Genomic DNA, 24,809 nt, shown 5'->3' with positions numbered 1-24,809 from the left:
GACCATCCTAGGGCTAAAATGGAGCTGCTGGGATTCACTACGCTTGCTCTCGTGGTTTCTGTGACTTGCCTCGGCCTCCTTTCAGTGTGGACAAAAATGCGCACTAGGGGGAGATTGCCTCCGGGCCCCACCCCACTTCCCATTATTGGGAATCTACTGCAACTGAACCTCAAGGACATCCCTGCATCGCTTTCCAAGGTAAGGTGCTTTCCTTCTAGGGTGTTTGCCTCCAGGTTAAGCACTCACCTCTCGGTTCTGCTCAGACCGCAGGAGCGTAGGCTATCCCACTGCCTGCTTAGATCTGCTTACCACATAGGCTCTTTGGGGGTGGAGGGTGTTTTGTTTGTTTGGTTGGTTGGTTGTAGTGAGAGGCCCCAACCTACCTGGAGATAATTCGTTAGCTTCCAAATAAGATTCTGGATTAGAACATAGTTTATGTGACCAGCTGGCCCCATTAGTACATAACACCAAAAGACAAGCTCGGCCAACATAAACATGTAGATTAGTATTTTATACTAAATTGTCTGTGGGAAACCTTGTGACTCTCCTTCTAATGAGGACCTCTCCCCTCCCTAACACTCTCCTCTAACGGCACAACGTGGCTGCCCCGGTTGCAGTGGGAGTGATAATGTCTCCGTAAGTTCACTGTGGGAAAATACATTCTTCAAGATGGAGAAACTGTATGAAAATTTCTCTGATTATACATCTTTGAACTAAATAAGCAATTAGATGAACAGATTAGTCCATATTTTATGACAAGATGTCTTTCTGATCCTGGGAATGTTAACACCTAACAGTAGAAAAATCCCCTACTTGGGCAAGCATTTTTTTTGGTTCTTTTTTTCGGAGCTGGGGACCGAACCCAGGGCCTTGTGCTTCCTAGGCAAGCGCTCTACCACTGAGCTAAATCCCCAACCCCAAGCATATTTTAATAGGATGACTCAGACAGAGTGAAAACGGGTCTTTGTACATTCGCTATAGCAAGAAACAACACAGAGATGGAAAGGAGTAAGCCTTTAGTGTAACTCACTTTTAAAACTATACTTTATTACGTTTATTTAGTCTGTGAGCGTATGTCTGTGTTTCTGTGCTGGACAGCACATGACGTGGGCACACGTGGAAGCCAGCAAACACCTTGAAGGCCTGGATTCTCTCTTTCCACCAAGAATCTAACACAGGAAACCAAACTTGGAGGCAGGTACCTTTACCTGCTGAGTCATTGAATTGGCCCAACTTTACTTTTTTTACCCCAGAGATTAGTAGGTGATCTTTTTCATTCATTAATTAATTTACTTCACATTCTAATGGCAAATTCCCCTCCCTCTTCTCCTCCCAGTCCCTCCTTCTCCCCTCCCCTTCCTTTCTCCTCAGAGAAGGGGAGGCCACCCATGGATATCAACCTACCTTGGCATATCAAGTTATAGTAGAACTAGGTGAGGCCCATGCCCTGTGAGAGAACCAATCCCTGACACTATTTGCAGACGAAAGCCTAAGGTAACTGTCACCTTGAGGGGCTTCTTCACCCAGCCGCTGATGACGGAGACAGATGCAGAGACCCACAGCCAAGCATTAGGTGGAGCTTGGAGAAGCTTGTGGAAGAGGGGGAGGAAGGATTGAAGGAGCCAGAGAGGTCAAGAACACCACAAAACCCAAACAAAACCAAAACCTTACAGAATCAATTAACCTGGGCCCCTAGGGGCTCACTGAGACTGAACGGTCAACCAGAGTGTTCCCTGCACATATATCACAGACATATAGCTGGGTCTTCATGTGGGGCCCCTAACAGCAGGAGCAGGAGCTGTCTCTGACTCTGTTGCCTGCCTTTGGGTTGCTTTGCCTTAACTGGGCTGCCCTGTCTTGTCTCAATAGAAGATGCACTAGTCCTACACCAACAGTGAGTTCTATGGTGTAATTGATCCCCTGTTCCTCTCCATGCACAGAACTACCCGTTTGCATCCCACACCAGTGGGACATTTTTTGGTTTGTTTTTTTTTTATAATTGAGGAACTGCATCAATCATTATCATCCGCAGTTCAAAGTTCACTTTATCATCCAGAGTTCAAAGTTCACATTTGAGTGCTGCCCATTGCAGTCTCTGGACTTGGACCCCTGTATAACGGTATGTATCTGCCCTTAAAAATGTCAGAACAGTTTCAGTGCCCTAGAACTCCTGAGTTGCCTTGGCAACCACAGCTCTTCGACGGTCTCCATAGCTGCGCGTTTTCCTAAAATGTCATATGGATGACTCACACACCATGAAACCTTTTCCAGTTGTTTCCTTCTGCTTAATAATAAGCATCTAAGAATTCCTCCTGGTCTATCCTGGCTCAGCTGTCATTTCCGTCAGACTCATCGCAGCCTGTGTGGTCATTCACCTTTGGCAACTACACGTAAAATGGCTGTAAACAACCCTGTGAGGGTTTTTGTGTAGTCCTAAGCTATCAGCTCTTTGGAGCTACCAAGGACACACGGTTACTGGAGCATACACTTAGTTTTGTGAGAAACAGCCAAATAAGATGACAGTTAAAGCCACCAAGTTAACCCGAGAAAAGTGCGTTCTGCACGAAATGAATAATGAAGCCCAGAACTCTGTAGCACAGGGTGCTTAGCAGAGTCGAGGCATATGGAGGGGGCGAGTGCAGATAAAATAAGAAAACGAGCAGGAGCCAGCCGCAGTGCTGAGCTCAGAAGAGTGGGTCTCGAGATCGTTTGAAGGCTGCTGGAAGGATGTTAGCTCCTATTCCAAAAGGCAGGACATCAGAGGTTTTAGGTGGAGTGACATAATGCATCTTATGTTTTAACCACAGGGCTCTGTGGACTTGTAAATATACTCAAACAGAGGCAGGCTACCTGTGCAGCAGTGATCTAGGGGAGATGGCGGTATCTGGGGCTAGTGTAAGAACAGAGGAGGTTAGGAGGGGTGACTAGATCTAACTGCATCTGGGAGACAGCAACAGGGTCCGTTCGCTGGCTTGTTGAGAGGTGCATGATAAGGAATTAGGAATGGTTGCTACCTCTCAGCTGAGCGGGTTGCTACAGAATAAGATGGGAGCCTATGGGATCGGGCTTTTGGTTTATTTGATATTTGCGAGGTAGGGAATACGCAAAGCTCAGCCTTAGAGACGCTGTCTCAGAGACCTATTACTGATTGGATGGATGTGTGAGCAGGCAGTTCAACATAGTTCAACAAATGGGGGCTGAGCCCACATTTACAGTTTGAAGATTCAGGAGACAGGATGTACTTATAGCCAAGAAATTGGATAGAATCATATGGGAATGGGTAGACTGAGGCACAATCTCAAGGTCACCCCAATAAAGGGGTCAGCCAGATAGACGTCTCAAGGAGAACTAAACAGGAGGAACCAGTGAGGTGAAAATAGCCCCCAAAGAATGGGGTGTCCTGGAACCCAAGGGAAGGATACATTAAACGAACTGTTTTAACCCCGTCGACACCAGTGGCTGGCCCAGTGGCTGGCCCAGTGGGATGAGACAGTGAGGTAGAGCTTTCAAGGGAGCTTCAGGGAAGACGCTTTCAGTACAGCAGTGTTAAGGGTTTGTGTTGAGGTTACAAGAAAGGATAGGGGGGAAAGTAAAGATAGCAGATTTGACAACTTGTCATAGCTTTGCTGAAGAGGGACTGTGCTTTGCACTATAGCTCGAAGGAATTAGAACCCAGTGCACATCTTGGGAAACTGCCGGTCCCCAGCATGAAGAGTCATCTACAGTAACAGAAAACTATGCCCGTGGGCACAGGTTCAGGAGACTGAGAGCTGCTGCGGTGGACACTGCAGATGGAAACTTTCTGTCCCTTGCATTATCCCTGGAAGCTACAAAGAAGAGTCGTCACCTCAGAGAGGGGTTGGGAGAGGAAGGCTAGGCAGGCCGGTCCCAAAGTACAGCAGACTCTTTTTTTTTTTAAGTTTTTTTTTTTTAAAGATTTTATTTATTTATAATATATGAGTACATTGTAGCTGTCTTCAGACACACCAGAAGAGGGCATCAGATCTCATTACAGATGGTTGTGAGCCACCATGTGGTTGCTGGGAATTGAACTCAGGACCTCTGGAAGAGCAGTCAGTGCTCTTAACCGCTGAGCCATCTCTCCAGCTCCCCTGCAGGACTCTTAATGGCAGGTGAAACTTCACCTTTGGGAATGCAAAAGAATGGTATAAGACGTTAGAACTGTCCACCAATAGAGAGGAAGCTAAGAGGTGAGTGGGGAATAAAGAAGAACAGAAAGAAAAGGAACAAAAGAGAAACTCCTGGGAGGGAGAGGAAAACAATGAAGGAATTGTAACTCCTTTGAGCCTAGTAGAAACAAGAATCACAAACAACACAACACCAACAAAACTATCTTAGTAGGATTTTATTGATGCAAAGAGATACTATGACCAAGGCAACTCTTAGAAAGGCATTGAACTGAGGGCTGGCTTACAGTTTCGGAGGTTCAGTCCATTATCATCATAGCAGGCAGCATGGCAGCCCGTAGTAGGCACTGAGGGAGCCAAGAGTTCTATCTTGACCCAAAGGCATCTAGAAGGAGACTGTCTTTCACAGGCAGCCAGCAGGGGGCGCGCTTCAGCATTGGGCGGAGCCTGAGCGTAGGAGACTTCAAAGCCTGCCTTACAGTGACACACTTCCTCCAATAAGGGCACACCTCCTGACAGTGCCACTGATGGGCCAAGCACATTCAAACCACCACAAAAACGAAATCAACCAATCAAACAAACAAAAATGTTTTATTATACTGGGTCATAGAAGGCCATTTTAATGCAAGTATACAGTACTCACTCCTCCCATACCTCGTCATCCTCTTTCTCTCTCCTCCCCACGCCCACTAATCCCCTTATCTCCCTGGCAGTCTCACTTCTTTAGAGTCATCTGTACACACATGATTCTATGTGTCTGTATAAAATATGGAACCCATCAGTGAAAGAAAACGTGCTCAAAGGGGTTGGGGATTTAGCTCAGTGGTAGAGCGCTTGCCTAGCAAGCGCAAAGCCCTGGGTTCGGTCCCCAGCTCCGAAAAAAAGAAAAGAAAAGAAAAAAAAAACAAACGTGCTCAAGTTGTAACAGAATTATTGAAACACAAACTTGCATATAAATATCTGCTTGTTGGTGTAGATTGTTGTCTGTATGCAGGTGAAGGCAGGCACAAGATAAGGCAAGGAAGGCCTGTGATTGGGCAGTGAGAAAGTAGGGCGGGCACAGAGTTTTGGAGAGAGGAGAAAGGTGAAGAAGAGCCGAGATGGAGGAGGAGAAGACGACCCAGACCAATGTGGCTTCAAATGGCCACAGGTAGTTATGATTATCTTATAAGGGATGGATTATTACAGGACAATTTGTCTTATCTAGATGGGCAGTTTATAACAATATCAATTGGCTCTGAGTTTATTGTGTGGACGTTTTTGTGGGGAGAGAATTTACTGATATAAATCCAGTTGATAAATTACAAGTTTCTAGAGTTTTGATTTTACTGGGATACTGGGTATCATGACTTTAACCACAGGGGGCAGATGCTGGGACTGTGAACAGAGTTCCCAGCAGAGAGTTGCCAGAGGGTGGTTGCTGCTGGGGCCAGAGAGTAGCCAGCAGCAATGTGGGGCTAGCCGTGGTGGCGAGATCGCTGCAGGGCCCAAAGAGTAGCCGGTGACAGCAAGGGATGGAAATTGGAAACTTAGTGAGTCGGGTTGAGACGCTTTGCTAACTAAATGAAGATACCCCGCAGACGACACGGGGCCCTCCAGAGCCAGCAATAGCGTGGGTCGGTGCAGTTTGTATTTTTAATATTTACCACAACATGTTGGGGCTGAGGAAATGCTTTAGTGGTAAAGCTCTTTGCCAAGCAAACGTGAGGACCAGAGTTCAGATCCTTAGAACCACTTACGCTGAGCACAGTGGTGCAAGCTGAGCACGGTAGTGTGTGTCTGGAACCACCATGTCCCTCCAGTGAGATGGACGGCGGAGACAGGAGACTCCCCCAGAAGTTTGTGGTGTAGATAGCCTGGCAGATACAGTACTTTAGCCAACGACAAAGAGACTGCCTCAAACAAGGTATTAGGCAGAAGACTCACACCCAAGACCTCCTCTGACCTCCACACATATGCTACGGAATATGCAGTCCCCTACATGTTAGCACACACATCACACATATATAATACTATATGCAATATCGTGTATAATAAATATATGTGCACACAAGTTTTCTATAAATTTGGGGGGTGGGTATAGAATTGTAGGTCAGAGCCCCAGACGTGGTTCCCAACCTCTTCTGACTCAGTTAACTTACCATGATTAGTTTCATTGCATCAGTTTCCCTACAGCGACATAGTTCCATTCTTCTTTATGATCGGGGAAAAAAATCCATTCCCTGTGTATACTGCATCTGTCTTTTAGATCTCTCCCTGTGTTGTTTTATTAAGCTCTTCTTTGGCATCCAATCCTTCGTTCTTTATCAATGCCATAGAACCGTGCATCATTCAGAAGGTAAATGTCATTTATTTGGCTGTTTCTGGTTTTTTTTTTTTTTAATTGTTCGCCATGTATCACCAGTACATTCACCGTGTCTATATGTACTGTGCCACATAAGGACACTGGCATTCGTGGAGAGAATGTGCGTTGGAGATATTCTACCCCAAATGTGACTGTTTCTTTCCTCTCACTTCCAACGGGTCTTACACTCTACAGTGGCTCCTAGGGCGCGTGGCAGCTGCAGCAGTCCAGATGCCCAGTGACTAAGGCTGCATGTGCAAATGAAGGAATGAAGTAGACTGCACACTTAGGGTTAAATTCCTAAGTCGAGACTCGTGGAGCAGAGGCCAATCCCTGTGCAAAACTCACTCACAAGCTTCCAACGAAGAGGTTTCACAACACCATTTACGCAAGTGCTTCTGTCTCCTTCCAGCTGGCCAAAGAGTACGGGCCTGTTTACACGCTGTACTTTGGAACCTCTCCTACCGTGGTCCTACATGGCTATGATGTGGTGAAGGAGGCGCTTCTCCAGCAAGGGGATGAGTTCCTCGGGAGAGGACCTCTGCCCATCATCGAAGATACCCATAAGGGATATGGTATGTTCCAAACCAAAATGCAGGTTAACTTTCCTCGACCCCCGGGGACTTAGGGGAAAGACATCCGATCCCATGTCTGGTTTGCACACAGCCAAACCACGTGTTTGCAATGCTGGGATGGGATTACAATGCAAGTGGCCCAGAGGCATTGCAGGTACCATAGGTGACAGGCATAGTGCCCAACAAGACTGGCTCCACTCACTACACATGCCAGACAGACCCTTAGAGGTGCCCGGTCACTAGCACTTCTTATCAACTGGCTAAAACTTAGGGGGCTCCCACGACAGCTTCAGATTCAATTATCTGTACAATAATTCATAGAACTTAGGAAGGAGCTAGGCACGGTTTCACTACATACTGAGAAGACATGCCGAAAGGGTCTTAGAGGATTCCGAATGCAGAGGGTTTAAAGAATGAAGCGCGGGCTGGAGCGATGGCTCAGCGGTTAAGAGCACTGACTGCTCTTCCAGAGGTCCTGAGTTCAATTCCAGCAACCACGTGGTGGCTCACAACCATCTCTAATGAGATCTGATGCCCTCTTCCGGTGTGTCTGAAGACAGCTCAGTGTACTCATATAATAAATAAATAAATCTTAAAAAAAAAAAAAAGAATGAAGCGCACCCGGGAAGCTCACGTTAGCCTTGGTGTGCGGAGTGTAGACTGAGATCTCATTATATGAGCGTGCTTGATGGAAGTGTGTGTGTGCGCATGTGCATGTGTGTGTAAGCACATGTGTGCATGTTTGGGTGTGTTTGCATGTTTGTGTGTGTGCATGTGTGTGCATATTTGTATGTGTGTGTGTAAGCACATATGTGCGTATGTGTGTGTGTTTGTGTGTGTTTGCAAATGTTTGTGTGTGTGCATGTGTGTGCACACATGTGCATGAGTCTGTGCTCGCGTGCATGTGTGTACGTGTGCGTGTGTGTAGCAGTCCTCTGTCGTCCTTGCTTTTTACTTTATATTTTGAGATGACACCTTTCACTGAACCTGGAGTTTGCCGATTGGCTAGGCTAGGCCAGTCTGAAAGCATCAGGAATCCCCCTGTCCCTGCCCCCTCCCACTTCTGTGCTGGAGCTGTACGTGTGCATTGCTGCACCCCTCTTTTTATGTACTGGGGATCTAAGCTCAGGGTCTCAATTCTCATGCTTGTGGGGTAAGCAGGTCACCAACTCCAGCTCATGAATCTTTGGTCTTAACTCCATCCCCAGAGCCTCCAAATCCCTTAGAGGTCAATATCAAGTGACACAGCCTTTTCAACTTACTTGGCTGGTCTTCCAGCAGGGCGAACCCTCATCTTGGAATTATTCAGGGCTCACTATGAATCAGTTCATTAGTATAAACTTGGGCATAATCTAGAATATCTACAGTGGATAACAGAAAGGCTTCTTATTCCCAGAAAACCCATGAATTTCAGAAACTCCAAAAAGAAAAAAAAAAAAACCATGACGACCAGAACATAATTTCATCATACAACAGATTGTACAGTATCTTCGAGATGAACATCAAATCAGGTTAAGTTACCTATAAATCGATTCTGTGAACATGACTGAGCTAAAACCAATATGAAAGGCTTTGATAACAGGAGCTGTTCCTCAGAGGACTGGGACTGGAGAGGAGCAGTACTTGGAGTGTAGCCTCCTACAATGGGGGTATGGGGGAGAGTGGCGGCAGCAGCTAACAAGGCCTAGGATGGGCAGGTGCTGTGAGCTAAGCAACAGCTTGAGCAGCGAAGGAGGAGGAGGATGAGGGGAGCAGCCTGTGTGTAGCCATGACCATCCCAGTCACATCCCATTCTCAGTTGAATACAGATTCACAGGGAAGTCATGTCATTGTATTTCAGGACTTAGGCATGCATATGCTACACCATGCTTTATAGGTGTCAAATGTTATAAAAGGAAAGCCAAGAGTCTCTCCCTTAAGTCATTTAAAATTATAAACTTCGAATCCCAGATAAAGAGCAATAATTCTTTTCAGAGTGTATTACGGATCCCTAACTACATGTAATAATGCAGGATGCTGGTTGTACAAGGGGACTGAGCTTTGGGCCATCCTCTCTCAAGATCAAAGTGCATTCATCCAAACAAAGCAGCAGCCAAGTCTCCCTTTGGACAAAACAAGTTGATTGCATTGGCTGTTTGTGTCCTTCTCTGTTAATATTTGTCCTTTTCTTTGAGACTATAACATAATTACATCATTTCTCCCTCCCTCCCTCCCTCCAAAGCCTCCCATATACTTCTACTTGCTCTCTTTCAAATTCATGGACCTTTTTCTCATTACATTCGTGTGTGTGTGTGTGTGTGTGTGTGTGTGTGTATGTGTGTGTGATGTGTGTGTGCACCTGTGTGCATGTGTATATGTGTGTGGTATGTGTGATGTGTGTGTGATATGTAATATGTGTGATGTGTGTGTGCATGTGTGATGTGTGTGAATGTGGATGTGTGCATGTTTGTGTGCATGTGTGTGATGTATGTGTGTGAGTATGTGATATGTGTGTGCATGTGTGTACATGTTGTGATGTGTGTGTGAGTATGTGTGTGTGTGAGTGTATGAGTGTGGTGTGTGTGTGTGTGTGAGTGAGTGAGTGTGTGTGTGTGTGTGTGTGTGTGTGTGTGTGTGTGTGCAGGTATTCCCATTTTATAAGTTTAGTCACATTGGGTTAGGGACTATCCAATGACCTCATTTTAACTTGATAATCTCTATAAAGATCCTGTCCAAGTCAGGTCACATTCACTGATACTGGGGTTAGCTTACCAAAGTATGTTGGGGGAGGGGAGCAATTCAGTGAATAATATTTTGCTCAATGGAATATCTGCTAAAATTCTAACTGGCTTCTGTTGCCTTTGAACAACTATAATACTGCTGCAGATTGCTACGATGTATGTATAACTAATCAAATTGTTGAAACACTTCCTGGTAATTATCAACTCGATATTTTCCTTACCTCTTTGATCTTTAAACATTTATATCATTGCTAGTGGCAGCCATTCAAATCTTTCCTTTATTCATTTGAGCACCAGAATTAGTTGCCAGTAGTTGGCTGAGGAATCAGCTGTGAATAACAAGATACCAGAGCTTCTAAAGTGAAACCTTTGTGTTACTGGGACAATTGATGCCAGTTGACTGGAGCTAAGAAGCTAGCAGTGATTGAGAGACTGGTCTGAGGTCGCCGGCACATATATACGCAGAGGACTGTGTAGTCTGGCCTCAGAGGCCCCAGGGAAGGCAGAGGCCTGGGACTGGGGTGGGGTGGGGGGCACCCTCTTGGAAGCAGGGGGAAGGATGAATGAGATAAGAAACTGTGGGAGGGAAACTGGGAAGGGGGGCAATGGCTGGAATGTAAATAAATAAAATAATAATTTAAAAAGTGATGAAGAAAAGAAGAGGAGGGGAGGAGACCAGCATCACTGAGGTGAAATTTTCTAGGAAGTGTTTTTCTTAAGAGCACAGAGAAACTATGTTCCAGAGGCAGCCATGGTTGTACCTCCTGTTGGGAGCTGGACTTGGTAATGTGTAAGAGTCACCCAGGTGGTACTGGTTTTGAAGGCACGCAGGGGTCATGGAGAGCAGCCGATGCCTGGCACTGTGAGAGGCCAGGAGAGGTTAGTGTTCAAAGAGCAGCCTCCGATGCGGTTGAAGGCTCAGGACTGAACGGGTCATGCAGAGAAGTTAAGGCTTGGCGCCATGAGGAGAGCCTATGAGAGGCTACTGGTGAAAGTGCAGCCCAGTTGCAGCAGGGACCCCCGCAGTTTTGGAGATGTGGGTACCGTGGGATGACCCCCAAGCAGCAGCAGCAGTGGAGTGAACCAGACAGAGCATAGAAGACAAGGTGTGTGTGCTACAGAGGGCAGAGCTGGGGAAGTAACCCAAGCCCTTTGGAGGAGCCCAGAAGATCGCACGTGGACCCTACCCATCGGATATTGAGTTCTTTATATTGCTGGAGTTTAGTTTTGATTGGTTCAGATCGAGACTGTGCTCTAGTTCTTCCCTCTCGAAGGACTTAATCTAATTTTGATTTTTTTTTCAGGCACCGACGGCCGAAAGGCCTCGAACCTTTAAAAGAGGTTCTGGATTTTTAAAGAGATTGGCTATTTTTTAAAATCTTAATGTGTTTGAATTTGTAAAGACTGTGGGACCTTTAAAGTTCTTTATGTTTTTAATGGAGATCTTGGAGGTGGTAAGAAAGGAAGAGTTGTGGCCTAGTAGTGTTGCATCTATGGGTCAAGTAGACAGGGTGTCAGTTGTACTGGCTGGTTTCATGTGTCAACTTGACACAAGCTAGAGTCAGCAGAGAGAAAGGAGCTGGAGTTGCTGAAATGCCTCCATGAGATCCAGCTGGGAGGCATTTTCTCAATTAGTGATCAATGAGGGAGAACCCAGCCCATTCTGGATGGTGCCATCCCTGGGCTGATGGTTCTGGGTTCTGTAAGAAATCAGACTGAACAAATCATGAAGAGCAAGCCAGTCAGCAGCACCCCTCCATGACCTGCCTCAGGGCCCGCCTCCAGGTTCCAGCCCTGCTTGAGCTCCTGTCCTGACTTCCTTAGATGGTGTGGCAGTGTAAGTCAAGTAAGTCCTCTCCAGCCAACCTGCTCTTCAGTCAGAGTGTTTTGTGGCAGCAATAGAAGCCCGTAACTAAGACCAGAATCAGAACACGAGTTCTCATGGCAGTGTTGATGGTTTTTAACAGAGCCAGTAAGAGTCCCTTCCACAGCTGGGACTCTTCTTCCCCCACCGACAACCCTCCCTCCGTGTTCATTTCTGCCTCCTTCTGACTGTAGCTTAGATTTCGTTTTCTGTGGCAGATGCTCCAATTGAACTGCACTCCATGAGCTTTTGACCTGCCAGCTCTCTGTCCTGGTAAGGAGCCAGGCAAGAGAGGAGCCATAGAGAAGTTGGCCTCTGTGATACAAGACCCCACTCTTCTGTCTCTTTGCCTAGGACTCATTTTCAGTAATGGAGAGAGGTGGAAAGTCATGCGACGCTTCTCCCTCATGACACTGAGGAACTTCGGGATGGGGAAGAGAAGCCTAGAGGAGAGGGTGCAGGAGGAAGCCCGGTGCCTTGTGGAGGAATTACAAAAAACAAAAGGTGAAACCCACACACAGCCTGTCCCTAATCCTTGTTCTTCCTCGAGGGGTCCCTTGGTCCAAAGTCTACCCAGGCTATGAAGACATTAGCCAGGACAGGAACATTATCCCAAAAGCCGTTAGTTAGGGCTCTGCAGTGCCTCGAGTGGATTCATGTTCTAACCATGGCACTATACTAGATGTATGAAAAATTACTACATTTTTCTGAGATTCATTTTCACTACTTAAAAAAAAAATCAGGCTGCGAATCAAACCCGATAGAAAGATTTTAATGATACAGGAAAAACATTTGCATAGTATCCAATGTATTATAAATGCTCTGTAATATTGCTTATTGCTTATTGTCACTATTATAATATACATCTAATATCAAATGTGTTATAATTATAGTGTAATACTACATAGAGTGTATAGTACTCATGCTACTACAAGATCAATGGACTGTGCTAACAGCATATGCACTATATATGCTAATATATGTGTGTTAGTTAAGGTGACTAGAAGATGCTTACATCCTAATAAAGCAAGTTTCAAGGAATAAGCCATATGTGTATATTTGAAAGGAGGCCAGTTCTTGAAACCCTAGTTTAGGATGACAAGAATGCTCATTGTTAGGCGCTGGAACTATAGCTCAGTGGGAGACTTGCCTGGCACGGACAGGGCCCTGAGTTCGATCCTTAGCCCTTGCAGTCAACAAGTCTCAGCGTTGAAATTCTGCCCCCTTCCCACCTCCCGCAGCTCAGCCCTTTGACCCCACCTTCATCCTGGCCTGTGCTCCCTGCAACGTGATCTGCTCCATCCTTTTCAACGATCGATTCCAATACAACGACAAGACGTTCCTCAACCTTATGGATCTTTTAAATAAAAATTTTCAACAAGTGAACTCCGTATGGTGCCAGGTAAGACCTGGGTTCTACCTGTGTTTGTCACGGTCCTCACTGCTCTACTGGAAGCCTACTGCACAGCAAAAGGCTCTGGGTTCCCTTGACCTATGAGCATGGCGTCCTTCCCTCGGGTGTGCGGAGTAAATGAGTAACATCTAACGCAGCGACTGGGGAAGTTGGCCCTCTCTGCTTGTTCCAACTGTTCTGTTGGAAATGCGGCTCAGTCTAGAGTCTTGCCTAATGTTTGTGAGCGATGCCCTGCATTGCAAACTAAAGACAGAAAGGAGGAAGGGATCCCAGAGGGGTTTCCCAGTCACTTCCATTACAGCACATCTCCACTCCCTGATTCTGGGCTTGAGCAGAGGTGGGACAAGCCATAGACGGGAAAGACACGCCCCCTGCATGTTGCTTACCCTCCCCTTCCGTTTGCTAGCCACACCACCCCTCACAGGGGAATTACCGACAGTTTTTGTGTTTGCTCGATTTCATTTGTAGATGTACAACCTTTGGCCAACGATCATAAAGTATCTCCCTGGAAAGCATATAGAATTTGCAAAAAGACTTGATGGTGTTAAAAATTTCATTCTTGAAAAAGTGAAGGAACACCAGAAGTCTCTGGATCCTGCCAACCCTCGGGACTACATCGACTGTTTTCTCAGCAAGGTTGAGGAGGTACAGGACCCAGGGGACCTCTTTTCTTTATGTATTTTAGCCCTCGTGAAGATGCAGGAAAGTGATCACACATGAAGGTAGCTGTATTTCTGGTACTATATGGCTTTCTGGATAAAGGATTTGAAACAAACACACTGTAAACAAACTGTACGTGATACAGGCAGACCCGATAGCAGCTGTTGGTACTTGGAACACTACTGAACAGGAAACAGTGTGACAAGAGAAAACAGTATGGTTCCATAGTCACAGCTTCAGTTCCAGATCTGAAAACCAGTTTCAGAGCTCTGAAACTTAGCACCGTGCATGTTAAGAGTCCCTCAGCTACGCTGAACAGTTGGCGTGCACACCTTTAGGCCCAGCAGTCAGGAAGCAGAGGCAGGTGGATCTCTGAGTTAGAGGCCAATCCTGGTCTACAAAGTAACTTCCAAGGCAGCCATGGTTATACAGAGAAACCCGGTCTCCAAAAAACAAAAAGATTCCCTCAGCCAACTCTATAGATGAGAGGAAAACACCAGTCAACTCTATCTAGGGGGCACATATTTCCACAATATAAACTTTACCTCCAGGGAGGGATGACATCGATAGCCAGGGTCCCTAGAAAAGATGTCTGAGAAGAGAGTGTTGTACGTTCATTCCACTGCATTAGTCGAGGCATTTATGCTTACTTCAGTTACCAAGGAGGTCCACTGCAAGGGCCTAGTCATTCTGATGAATGTTAGGGGACCCATTATCTCTGGGAAAAAGAAAACTATCAAGGTGGGTAAATCTCTGAGTTTGAGGCCAGCCTGGTCTACAGAGTAAACAAGAGCTACTAACAATGGTGGGTGTTACAGAAGAGCCACAAAGCTGGGTAGAAAAAGGGAAGCTAGCTAGTCCTGAGCCAGTGACCTTCCTACACTGGGCTCAAACAGAGCTTATCAAACTAGTCTCCTTCATTAAATACTGCTCAAGAGTTTATCGTTCACCAAGTGTTTGTGTACATGGGGCGTCATTCTGAGAACTTCCTGCCCGTTAACTCTCCAATCTCTGCTGGAATGTTACGAGACTAAGGGGAGAGACCAAGTAACGTGTCAGGGATACACGTCTGTGCCTTGGCTAACCTGAGATTCGAGCCCAGAGGATTCAGCTTCATGACTGACTGCTCGATTGCAATAGTACAGGATATGAAAGGGATCTTGTAAGGAGTGGTCTCTTGTGTGGTGGGATTTGAGGAAACTGTTGCCTCCTCTTTAGCTCACAGAGCCCGTAACTCTGCCCACCTGCAGGAGAAGGACAACCTGAAGTCTGAGTTCCATCTGGAGAACTTGGCGGTCTGTGGGTCTAACTTGTTTACGGCAGGCACCGAGACAACCAGCACCACCCTGCGATTCGGGCTCCTGCTCCTTATGAAGTATCCAGAGGTGCAAGGTACGCTGGGTGAGGGAGGGAGTGGGGGCTGCCGCCTCGGGAGAAGAGCCTTGCCTTTGAGGAGCAGAATTACGTCCCATGCTGCTGCTAGGGAAGAGAGGCGCTTAGGAACTAAAAGACTTTCATTTAAATTCCAAAATAGAACTGACGGATCTCAAACCTCCTATGTTAGAAAAAAAAAAAGACAAAAATGGAGCTGTAACTGAGCAAAAGATATAATGTGTTCCATGCTGAAACCACTCCCGGACCTGCCAACACAGGGCTGTGTGTCCGCACATGAGTTCTTTCACTTGTGGGCTTCCACCTTGAAAATGTGCCAAACCCCTTAAGGGGGATTCTTAGCTCTGAATTTTTCTTTTTCTTTCTTTCTTTTTTTTTTTAGCATATACTAATTACATAGAATGATGGGTTCCATTATGCCTTTACATGCATGCATACAATGTATATAGATCCTATTCATTTCACATGCATGTATCATGTATACAATGTATATAGATCCCATTCATTTTACACGCATGTATCATGTATACAATGTATATAGATCCCATTCATTTTACATGCATGTATACAATGTATATGGGTCCTATTGGTTTTACATGCCTGTATAAAATGTATACAGATCCAACTCACTTCTCCCACTTCCTACTCCTGTTGATCCCAGAACAGGTGAGGGGTTCCTGACAGGAGAATGGGTGGCCTACCCGCAGCTACACTACTGAAGGAAATTCTCCCTCCTACAGCAACCACGGACTGCTTTTGGATCCTCAGTTGGGTCTTAATCATGCATTTAAAGCGAAACCCAAAGGATAATCTCAAGGCATTTCTCAGAGCGCAGGCTGTAGGAAGTCCGTGTTTACTGCTCAGCAAACAGTTGCAGTTCTTGCAGGAGCTGTGGGAAAGTGGGAGAAGCTGAGAAAGATGCACCCAGCAGAATCAGGGTCAAACATCTTCCCTCTATGGCTGATTTGCTGGGAGTCACGTGATCAGTTGGGACTCCCTGGGTCTTTTCCCAACCACAATGGCGGTTGTGTACATTCCTGACCCGACCTTTGTTTCCAACAGCCACATCTTGGGGGTTTGCAGCAAAACAGCATTGTCTAGCAGCACCCCTTTATTAACCGCCATAATCCCGCTCACCAAAGCCTTCTCCAGGCCACTTCCTATCACTCCTTGCAAGTATTTCTAGGTCTCCTGGGAATATCGGCCTGAGCTGCCCACCCTGTGTCTCTGCAGCCAAAGTTCATGAGGAACTTGACCGTGTGATTGGACGCCACCAACCCCCCAGCATGAAGGACAAGATGAAGCTGCCTTACACCGATGCTGTATTGCATGAGATTCAAAGATACATCACTCTCCTTCCTTCCAGTCTGCCCCATGCTGTGGTCCAGGACACAAAATTCAGAGACTATGTCATCCCCAAGGTTAGACATGTTTGCAATGGGATGACTGGGAAGGAAGGGGTACCAGGGTACCTGCTGGTGCTGAGAAACTCTCTAGTTCTGGGGCTGGAAGAGAAACCAACAGGTTAGAGTCACCAAAGGAACACACAGAGCCACAGACACTGTCGCCTCTGGGCCTTGTCATTGACTTTGTAGAATGTGGGACGCTGACCTGAAGCTTCCCATGTCCCTCCTACTGTCATGTCACACATTAAATGAGCAGTCTCTGATGCAGAAGAAGCTCACCGGATTTTTCATGGTGGGTTTTAAAAAGGGCCTCACTGTGAAGAGGCAACGGTTCTCATGTCGAGCCAAATCATTGATTGCCTTTAATCCCAGTTTTCAGTTAAGCGATTGCTGCCCTCACAGTCAATCTGTGCACATCAGGGGTGCAATAAGTCTTCTGCACTTACATTTACAGGGTTCCATAGCTCATAGATGTAGAAAAGATACCAAATGTGACAGAAAACAAAACAAACAAAAACAAAACAACAACAACAAAAAAGACATTGCCCAACTCAAACCTTTCCTGTCCAGTCTGCTAAAGTTTGAGTCTACACAACTGACATGGGACTGGACCTTGAGCAGGAACACTTCAATAGTCTAAAACCAGGATATACATCATAAGAAAAACCAAGGATCTCAGAGGGTAAGGGAGGGGCACTTGGTGTGTAAGCGCAAGGACCTGAGTTCAAATCCCGGCACCCATGTATAAAGCCAGGCACGACATGCATATGTAACCCTGCACCGTGGTGAGCAAAGACAAGAGGGTCACTGGGCTTTTCCTTCCATTTTAGTAGAACAAGCCCTCACTACACTGCCTAAACTGACGCTGTCTTTCAATCCTTCAACCTTAGTCCCTGGTGTGCTAAGGTTACAGACGTTCACCGCCAGTGCAGCTAAGAAAACTTTCATTAATAAAAAAATTACAAGGTAAAAGTACTCGGGGGTAAGCAGGAAGAATGCAAGATTTTAAAGACTTAAAGATATTTTCAAGTTTAGAATGCTAAATTATACAATTTTTGCTCAAAAGACTTATTTCTGTATTAGCCTAGGAAAATAAGTTATCTACAAATAAAATTACATGTTTATATTACATGTATAAGATGTATTTATAGTAATGTATAATACTGTTATGTTAATATTAATAATATATAATATTATTAATATGAGTATTAATAACTATATTTTCTGGAACCAAAATAATAGATTCCAATTTTGATATGGAATTTTAAAAATACTTAAAGTAAATTATAGGAGCCGGGCAGTGGTGGTACACACCTTTAGTCCCACTTGGGAGGCAGAAACAGGTAGATCTTTGAGAGCCCAGCCTGGTCTACACAGTGAGTTCCAGGATAGCCAGGGCTGCAAAGAGAAAACTCTGTTAGAGCAATAAATAAGTAATAAGTAAATAAAACACAAATCTGCAGTTTTAAAAAAATTATTACACATTTTATTTATTTTTATGTATGGTCATTATGAATGGTTAATGAACATATAAAATATACCCACAGAACGGAATAGACTGAAAATAAAAATTATAAGAATTCATGTTTTAACTCATCAACTATATTGATGGGATAGCTAAGAAAATTTTTCTTGGGAGTGGGGATCTAGCACAGTGGTAGAGCGCTTGCCTAGCAAGCACAAGCCCTGGGTTCGGTCCTCAGCTCTGGGGAAAAAAAAGAAAAGAAAATTTTTCTTTGAGACAGGGCTTCACCATGCAACCTTGGCTGGCCTCGAACTCACTGTGTAGTCCAGACTGTGGAGGAACTGGCAGAGTCCTGCCCCAGGGATGGCAGGCATTCTTCCTGGTAGCTTTATCAAAGGTGACCTTGCAGAAGGCAGTGTGACCACAGCTCCAGAAAAGCATCCCTACTGCTAAGAACTTTTATTTTGTGTGGATTTTCCAGAAAATAAGAATTTCCTATATAAATTTTAATAAATCATAAGACTTATTCTGTATGAGGCTGGGAAAGTGTATCCTACAAATAAAATGGCTTGTTTATATTAATATATAAAATGTGTTTATATTAATATATAAAAATGGCAGTATTGTCTGGAACCAACTATCAGATTCCGATTTTGATATGGAATTAGCTATTAATAATTATTTTATATATAATAGATCAATATAAATATTTGTATTTAAAAGCAAGATGTTGAGGCACACACTTATAACCCCAGTATTTGGCACACGGAGACAAGAGGATTAGGAGTTCGAGGCCAGCCTCAGTTGCATAATTAGTTTGAGACTCTGGCTCAAAGCACAAACTAAAAGAATGTATTTTATATTTGAGAGTTAGAAAAATTCTATTTAAAAAGATGCTCACTAATCATGGACATTTAAAATTCTATTTCTATAAAGGAGAATATTGTGCAAACTACAGTATACCACAGGTTCTGTGTGGAAACGGTGGGCCAAGCTGTGTGTGTCCATTTTCACTTCATAAGGTATCTTCCAGAGGACGAGTATAGTCTGGAAACAGTGATTATATCAAGTTAGAAGCCAGGGAAGAGTCGGTACAGGAAAGGAGGGAGGGGCTGGTGGGAGGGGCCGGTGGGAGGGACCAGTGGGAGGGGCCGGTGGGCTGGCTCAGCAGGTAAAGGTGCTTGCTGCCAAGTGATGGCCTTAGTTCAATTCTGGAACCCACATGGTGGAAGGAAAGAGCTGCCCTCTGACCTCCACATGCACACCATGGCATGAGGATGTAAACAGCTAAACTGTAGAGGAATTTGAAACCAGCCACACGGCTGCTCTGATCACATCCACAGACCTTGTAGGTCAGTGATCTGGCTGGAATGCAGACAGGCCCTTAGTGCATACCTTCAGCCCCAGAATATGAGTCTAATTAAGGGGCAGACAGAGTGACAGTCAGAGAAAGATGAGTCAGAGATAGGATACGCCCAGCTCTCGGGAGAAAGACTAAGCGCAGCCCTAGGAGAACGAAGGGAGGTCAGTCGGTTCGTCAGCGAGTGGGAGTTGGGTCAGGTGGGAGTCAGTGGAACGAGTGCAGTGGTGTTGAGTTGGTGCCTGAATTCGTGTACTTGAGTGCAGGCCACAGAGGCAGCGGAAGCCAGAGAATAAGAAGGAGACAAGATGCGAACAGATTGCCAGAGTTAGTTCAAGGCCACGCAGAGCAATTCAGTGAGAAGCTGAGAGAAGCCAAACTGAATCAGCCAGTTTGGAGTGGAGTTTGACCCAGAACAGCTGAGTTGAACCAGCCAGCCAGAGCTCAGAAAGAGCTAGAAAGGGTGAGCTTATTCAGCAGTAAACCTCCGAGATGACAATTACATCAGGCGAATAAAAGTTACTTTTACAGTAAGTGTCAAAAATAATTTAACGGAGCAGGAGAGAAACAGTCTGACTTTAAAGTCTTCTGTGCGTTTTGTACTGCAGTGTCATTTCCAATTCTTGCGCAAACGCTTAAAGAAACACGAGGCGAAAGCAGAAAGAGTTAGCTTCTGGCTAAGCTGGGTGCTCCATGGCCAGACAGAGCTGGATCCAGGCTTGTCTAGCTGTGCTGCTTGCCCCAAGCGAGCCTTTCTCCTTTCTGATCCTCGGCTTGCCTGTTTATATGACGTGAGCCAAAGAAAACATCCTCCGTGCTCCGTTGGCATGAGAGTTAAATGGTGTTTATAAACAGCTCAGCTCAGTGTCGGGCGGACGCGAAGCTCCCAGTATAAACAGTGGCCACCGTTAGCATTTTGTCATTTAGGCTGGAGCTTCTTTAACATCCCCCACTCACACCCCTTCTCTACCAAGGGAACCTTTGACTTTGCATATAGGCCTACAAAATAGGTCTACGCATTAAACATTTTCTGGTGATAAATCTTTAAGTATAATTAAAACCATTTTTGCTATACATATGATTTTACGAGGTAGTGAAGACAGCCAAGTTTGCATACTAATGAGCTCGGTGTATTTTTAGTTTTACGTGAAGAATGAAAAGCCAGTTGGATATTTGGTCCTGTAGGTAGGAGTGTATCTCTGGTGATTTCCGGAGTTAACTGATATTTTGATATTTTTTATAATCGTCAATGCTGAGAGTACCACTTCGCATAAACATTCGGCACAAAAGAGCAGCAGGAATGTTTACTGTTATTTCAGAAGTTATTAAGAATCCTACCCTAATTTGAAACCAAAACTGCTTTAACAATTTCTTAATGGCATCCAAGTCGGTGACTCAGACAGCAATTTTTAAAACCAACTTATCCTTTCTAACACGATTTAAAGGTACATTGGTTTTAGACTCGCAGACTGAAGGAAGACAGAGGGCAAAAACCTGAAGAGCCTTTGTTAAACCATTGTTTCTCTGAGCTCGGAAAACCCGTGTGTACCGGAGGGAGACTGCAGTCCCTAGCATGCAGTAGACTTGCATGTCAGCTGAGGTGTCTCAGGCCTCGCTGTCTGAGTCATGGGGTGTGACAGCATGTTCAGTGCGGGGCACCCACACACTGTGTTCAGAGCTAGACTGCAGTGAAGGGCTGGAGAGATGGCTCAGTGCTGAAAAGCACTGCTCTTCCAGAGGTCCTGAGTTCAAATCTCAGCAACCACATGGTGGCTCACAACCAGAGATCTGATGCCCTCTTCTGGTGTGTCTGAAGACAGCTGCAGTGCACTCATAAAAACAAAAATAAATCTTTTTTTTTTTTTTAAGACTTCAGTGAGCCACAGGACGCCACGCCACCCATGTAAGGACTGCCGGAAATGCCCGGGATTCTTTACATGTTGGATTTTGATTACATTTTTGGTCCTTGTGTATTCAGAAACTTGTTACTGTTGCAAGCCCGTGTACAGTTCCCACTCTGATAGCTGGCTTTAGTTGTTGTAATAACACTGTGACCAAGAGCAATCTGGGGAGGAAAGAGTTTCTTTATAGTTAGCTTCCACATCCCAGGTCACAGTCCACTGAGGGACTCAAGGCCGAAACTGAAGCTATGAAGGGACACTGCCTCCTGGCCTGCTCCTCCTGGCTTGTTCAGTTTACTTTCTTACACACCCCAGGACCCCTTGCCCAAGGGTGTTTCTATGGTGGGCTGGCCCCTCCACATCAGTCATTAATCAAGAAAATGGCCCAGAGGCTTGTCTCCAGGCCAATCTGACTAGAGTATTTTCTCAGTTGAAGTTCTTTCTACTCAGGTGACAAACTGACAAACAAAACTAACCAGGACACTCACACTCATGGCTCTCGGTGGGACTGAAACCCACAGTTTAAGAAGCTGGAATCTAAGCATCACAAGAATCCTATAAGACCTGTTTTTATTACTCCATTGTGATGGTTTGTATATGCTGGGCCCAGGGAGTGGTGCTATTAAAAGGTGTGGCCTTGTTGGAGTAGGTGTGGCTTTGTTGGAGTGGGTGTGGCTTGTTGGAGTGGGTGTGGCTTGTTGGAGTGGGTGTGGCTTGTTGGAGTGGGTGTGGCTTGTTGGAGTGGGTGTGGCTTGTTGGAGTAGGTGTGGCCTTGTTGGAGTAGGTGTGTCACTTTAAGACCCTCATCTTAGCTGCCTGGAAGTCAGTCTTCCACTAGCAGCCTTCAGATGAAGATGTAGAACTCTCAGTTCCTCCTGCACCATACCTGCCTGGATGCTGCCATGCTCCCACCTTGGTGATACCGGACTGAACCTCTGAACCTGTAACCATGTGAATGTTGTTCTTATAAGAGTGCATGGTGTGCAGTAAAGCCCTAACTAAAACACTCATTTTACAAGTGAGGGAAATGGGGTTCCGTTGTATAGACCTCAGGCTCGGGGTCTCATTTCCTTCCACTGGCATCTGAATCCAGAAAGAGGGAAAGAAAAGGAAGGAAGGAAGGAAGGAAGGAAAATAAACATAACAAAGTAAGTCTTTCAGCTTGAGGCTGAAGCTGCAAAAAAAAGTGCATGTGTGGGCACTGTGAGCTGCCTCAAATTTTCAGCAGCTAATTCTTGACTGCCACTCTTACCAAAAAGAACTGTCATGGCGATGGGTAAGTGTGTAACAGCTATAACCCAAGATGATCATCGCGGTAGCACGTGAGTACTTCGGAATGTTTGACTGGCTTGCAAGCTAACAGCTAAGCACCTCTCTGTGCTCTCCATCTCTTGGTTCCAGGGTACTGCTGTATTCCCGATGCTGTCTTCCATCATGTTGGATCAAAAGGAGTTTGCCAACCCAGAGAAGTTTGATCCAGGACACTTTCTGGATAAAAATGGCTGCTTCAAGAAAACAGACTACTTTGTTCCCTTCTCCCTTGGTAAATGTACACGTTTCAGTCAATTTTTAGCTTCGCTGAATTATTTCTTAAGTGACCCACTGATGCAAAGTCGGTTGATCAAACCGTCCTAACTTCCCAAGGCTAGCTAGAGACATTTAAGGCTATATACAGTCACATCAGCTAAGTCATCCAGGAACTATTTTGTGGCTGGGGATGCAAGTTTTTAAAGAAAACAAACATTGATCAAATTCAGATGTCACCTATTGCCTGGTAATGAAGAAACTCACGGCTGCAAATTTTGTCTGCTGATTTTCTTTGGTAATGGCAACTTTTCCAAAACAGTCCAACATACAAATGTCTTCATTTAACTGCTGTTGATTGTGATTAATAATATTAATTTTCTGATTCTCTGAGCCAGAGTCCATCGAAGAATCTTCGTCAGCATTCTTCTCTGAATTTGGCCTCCAGTTATATTTACTGGAAGGCCATGGAATGCACTTGGCGTCATCAGCCTGCATTCTGTGTGTTTGTTTGATGAGCATTTTTTTTAAATAAGCAGTTTAAGGAGCTTGAGATGGTAGTAATAAACCAGTTACCTCTAGTATGTAAGGCCCCAGGTTTGATCTGGAGGCCTGCGAGAATAAATCAATAAATAACAAATCAGTAAGTTTAATATGCATCGTGTCTAACTACAATGATAATAAACAACCAAAATAAAAATGTCGTAAACCGGAAGAAGAGAGGGAAATCAAACTACCAGCAATTTCCCATTACAGAGATAATCACTTACGGTCTGATCACAGATACTTCAAACAGTGCCTTGGTATATGTAACGTGTAGGTTGGTTATTTTGTTTGCATTTTTGTTTTTTATTAAACGTGACTTGTTCTGTATAGTCTGTAGTAGTCTACTTTTACATAGTGCACTGTGATAAAAGATACTAAATTGTCTTCCACGAAAATCTTCCAATTGCATTGTATAATAGAGTCCTAAGGCTTTGCTTAACCAGCCCTTTATGGAGCCAGGTCTAGGTGTCGTTCAGTCCCACAATGTCATAAAAAGATGACATAAGTGCTGGCCTCAAAGCCTTGCTAACTCCTTCAGATGACCCCTTGGAAGTGCACTAAAGATGATTATTTCTTGAGCGTCTTTAAACGGGTTTAATTGTTTTCATTTTATGTACATGGGTATACATGTGCATACAAGGGCCAGAAGAGAGCATCAGATCCCCTTCAACTGCAGCTAGAGCTGTGAGCCACCATGCGGGTACTGGGAAACCTGGGTCCTCTACAAGAGCAGCCAGTGATCATAACCCCTGGGCCATCTCAGGCCCCTAGGGTGCTTTGATAAGTGCTGGTTTATTGTCCTCCCCAGGGTTCTGATGGGCATTTCCAGTGGCTTTCAGGTCTCATTTAAACCTGAAGAGAGCTAACGTGGTGTTTTCTCCTCCCAGGAAAGCGGGCCTGCGTTGGTGAGAGTTTGGCCCGGATGGAGCTCTTCCTGTTCCTCACCACCCTTCTGCAAAAGTTTTCCATGAAGAGTCTGGTGGAGCCCAAGGACCTTGACATCAAGCCTATTACTACCGGGATTATCAATTTGCCGCCACCTTACAAGCTGTGCCTTGTTCCTAGATAAGGGTTTATCCTTCTAATCATTCAAATCAAAGTAATTGTTTCCTTTTTCTATAAATAGTCTCTTTATGCTAAGCACTGCCTAGGCCAGAAACATCATGCATGAAAACCACATGGACATTTATTTCGATTTAAAAATCTGGGTCTTGAAAGCTTCCAGGACACAGGCAGTGTGTCTGTGTCCCTCAACTGCTCTAGAAACCAGGCCCCAAGCACAACTGACACCAGATATACAAGACCCTCATCAGACGCTACCTACAAGTAGCACTGTGTGCTCTTCCGTGACTTTGGAAATAGAATTGTTTTCTGTCATTGTTTCAACAGAGAAATTAATGTAATGGCCTACGTACATTTTCCTGTTCTCACTTAAAAGCATTTACATGATTTGTGCCACATTCACAAAATAAATTCTCACCCCGACAATA

The 24,809-nt window shown here is 45.1% G+C and overlaps 1 protein-coding gene across 3 annotated transcripts; it reads left to right on the top strand.

The window, feature by feature from the left end:
* Window positions 1–24,809, top strand: LOC116891203 (cytochrome P450 2C23). Of its 3 annotated transcripts, none has more exons than XM_032892028.1 (9): window positions 1–198; window positions 6,905–7,067; window positions 12,006–12,155; window positions 12,893–13,053; window positions 13,534–13,710; window positions 14,976–15,117; window positions 16,351–16,538; window positions 22,651–22,792; window positions 24,207–24,809. In XM_032892028.1, exons 1-9 carry the CDS (start codon window positions 19–21, stop codon window positions 24,386–24,388), a joined length of 1,485 nt encoding a protein of 494 aa, XP_032747919.1. In that variant the 5' UTR covers window positions 1–18; the 3' UTR covers window positions 24,389–24,809. The 3 variants fall into 3 exon arrangements, with proteins under 3 accessions (XP_032747919.1, XP_032747921.1, XP_032747920.1); XM_032892030.1 differs by having other exon boundaries at window positions 19–198; window positions 14,994–15,117; window positions 24,207–24,807; XM_032892029.1 differs by having other exon boundaries at window positions 19–198; window positions 14,979–15,117; window positions 24,207–24,807.

Source organism: Rattus rattus, chromosome 2 (genome assembly GCF_011064425.1).
Source record: "Rattus rattus isolate New Zealand chromosome 2, Rrattus_CSIRO_v1, whole genome shotgun sequence".
Classification (NCBI taxonomy): Eukaryota; Metazoa; Chordata; class Mammalia; order Rodentia; family Muridae; genus Rattus; species Rattus rattus.
The sequence above is the reverse complement of the archived record's forward strand: the minus strand, read 5'-3'. Positions and strand labels throughout refer to the sequence as shown.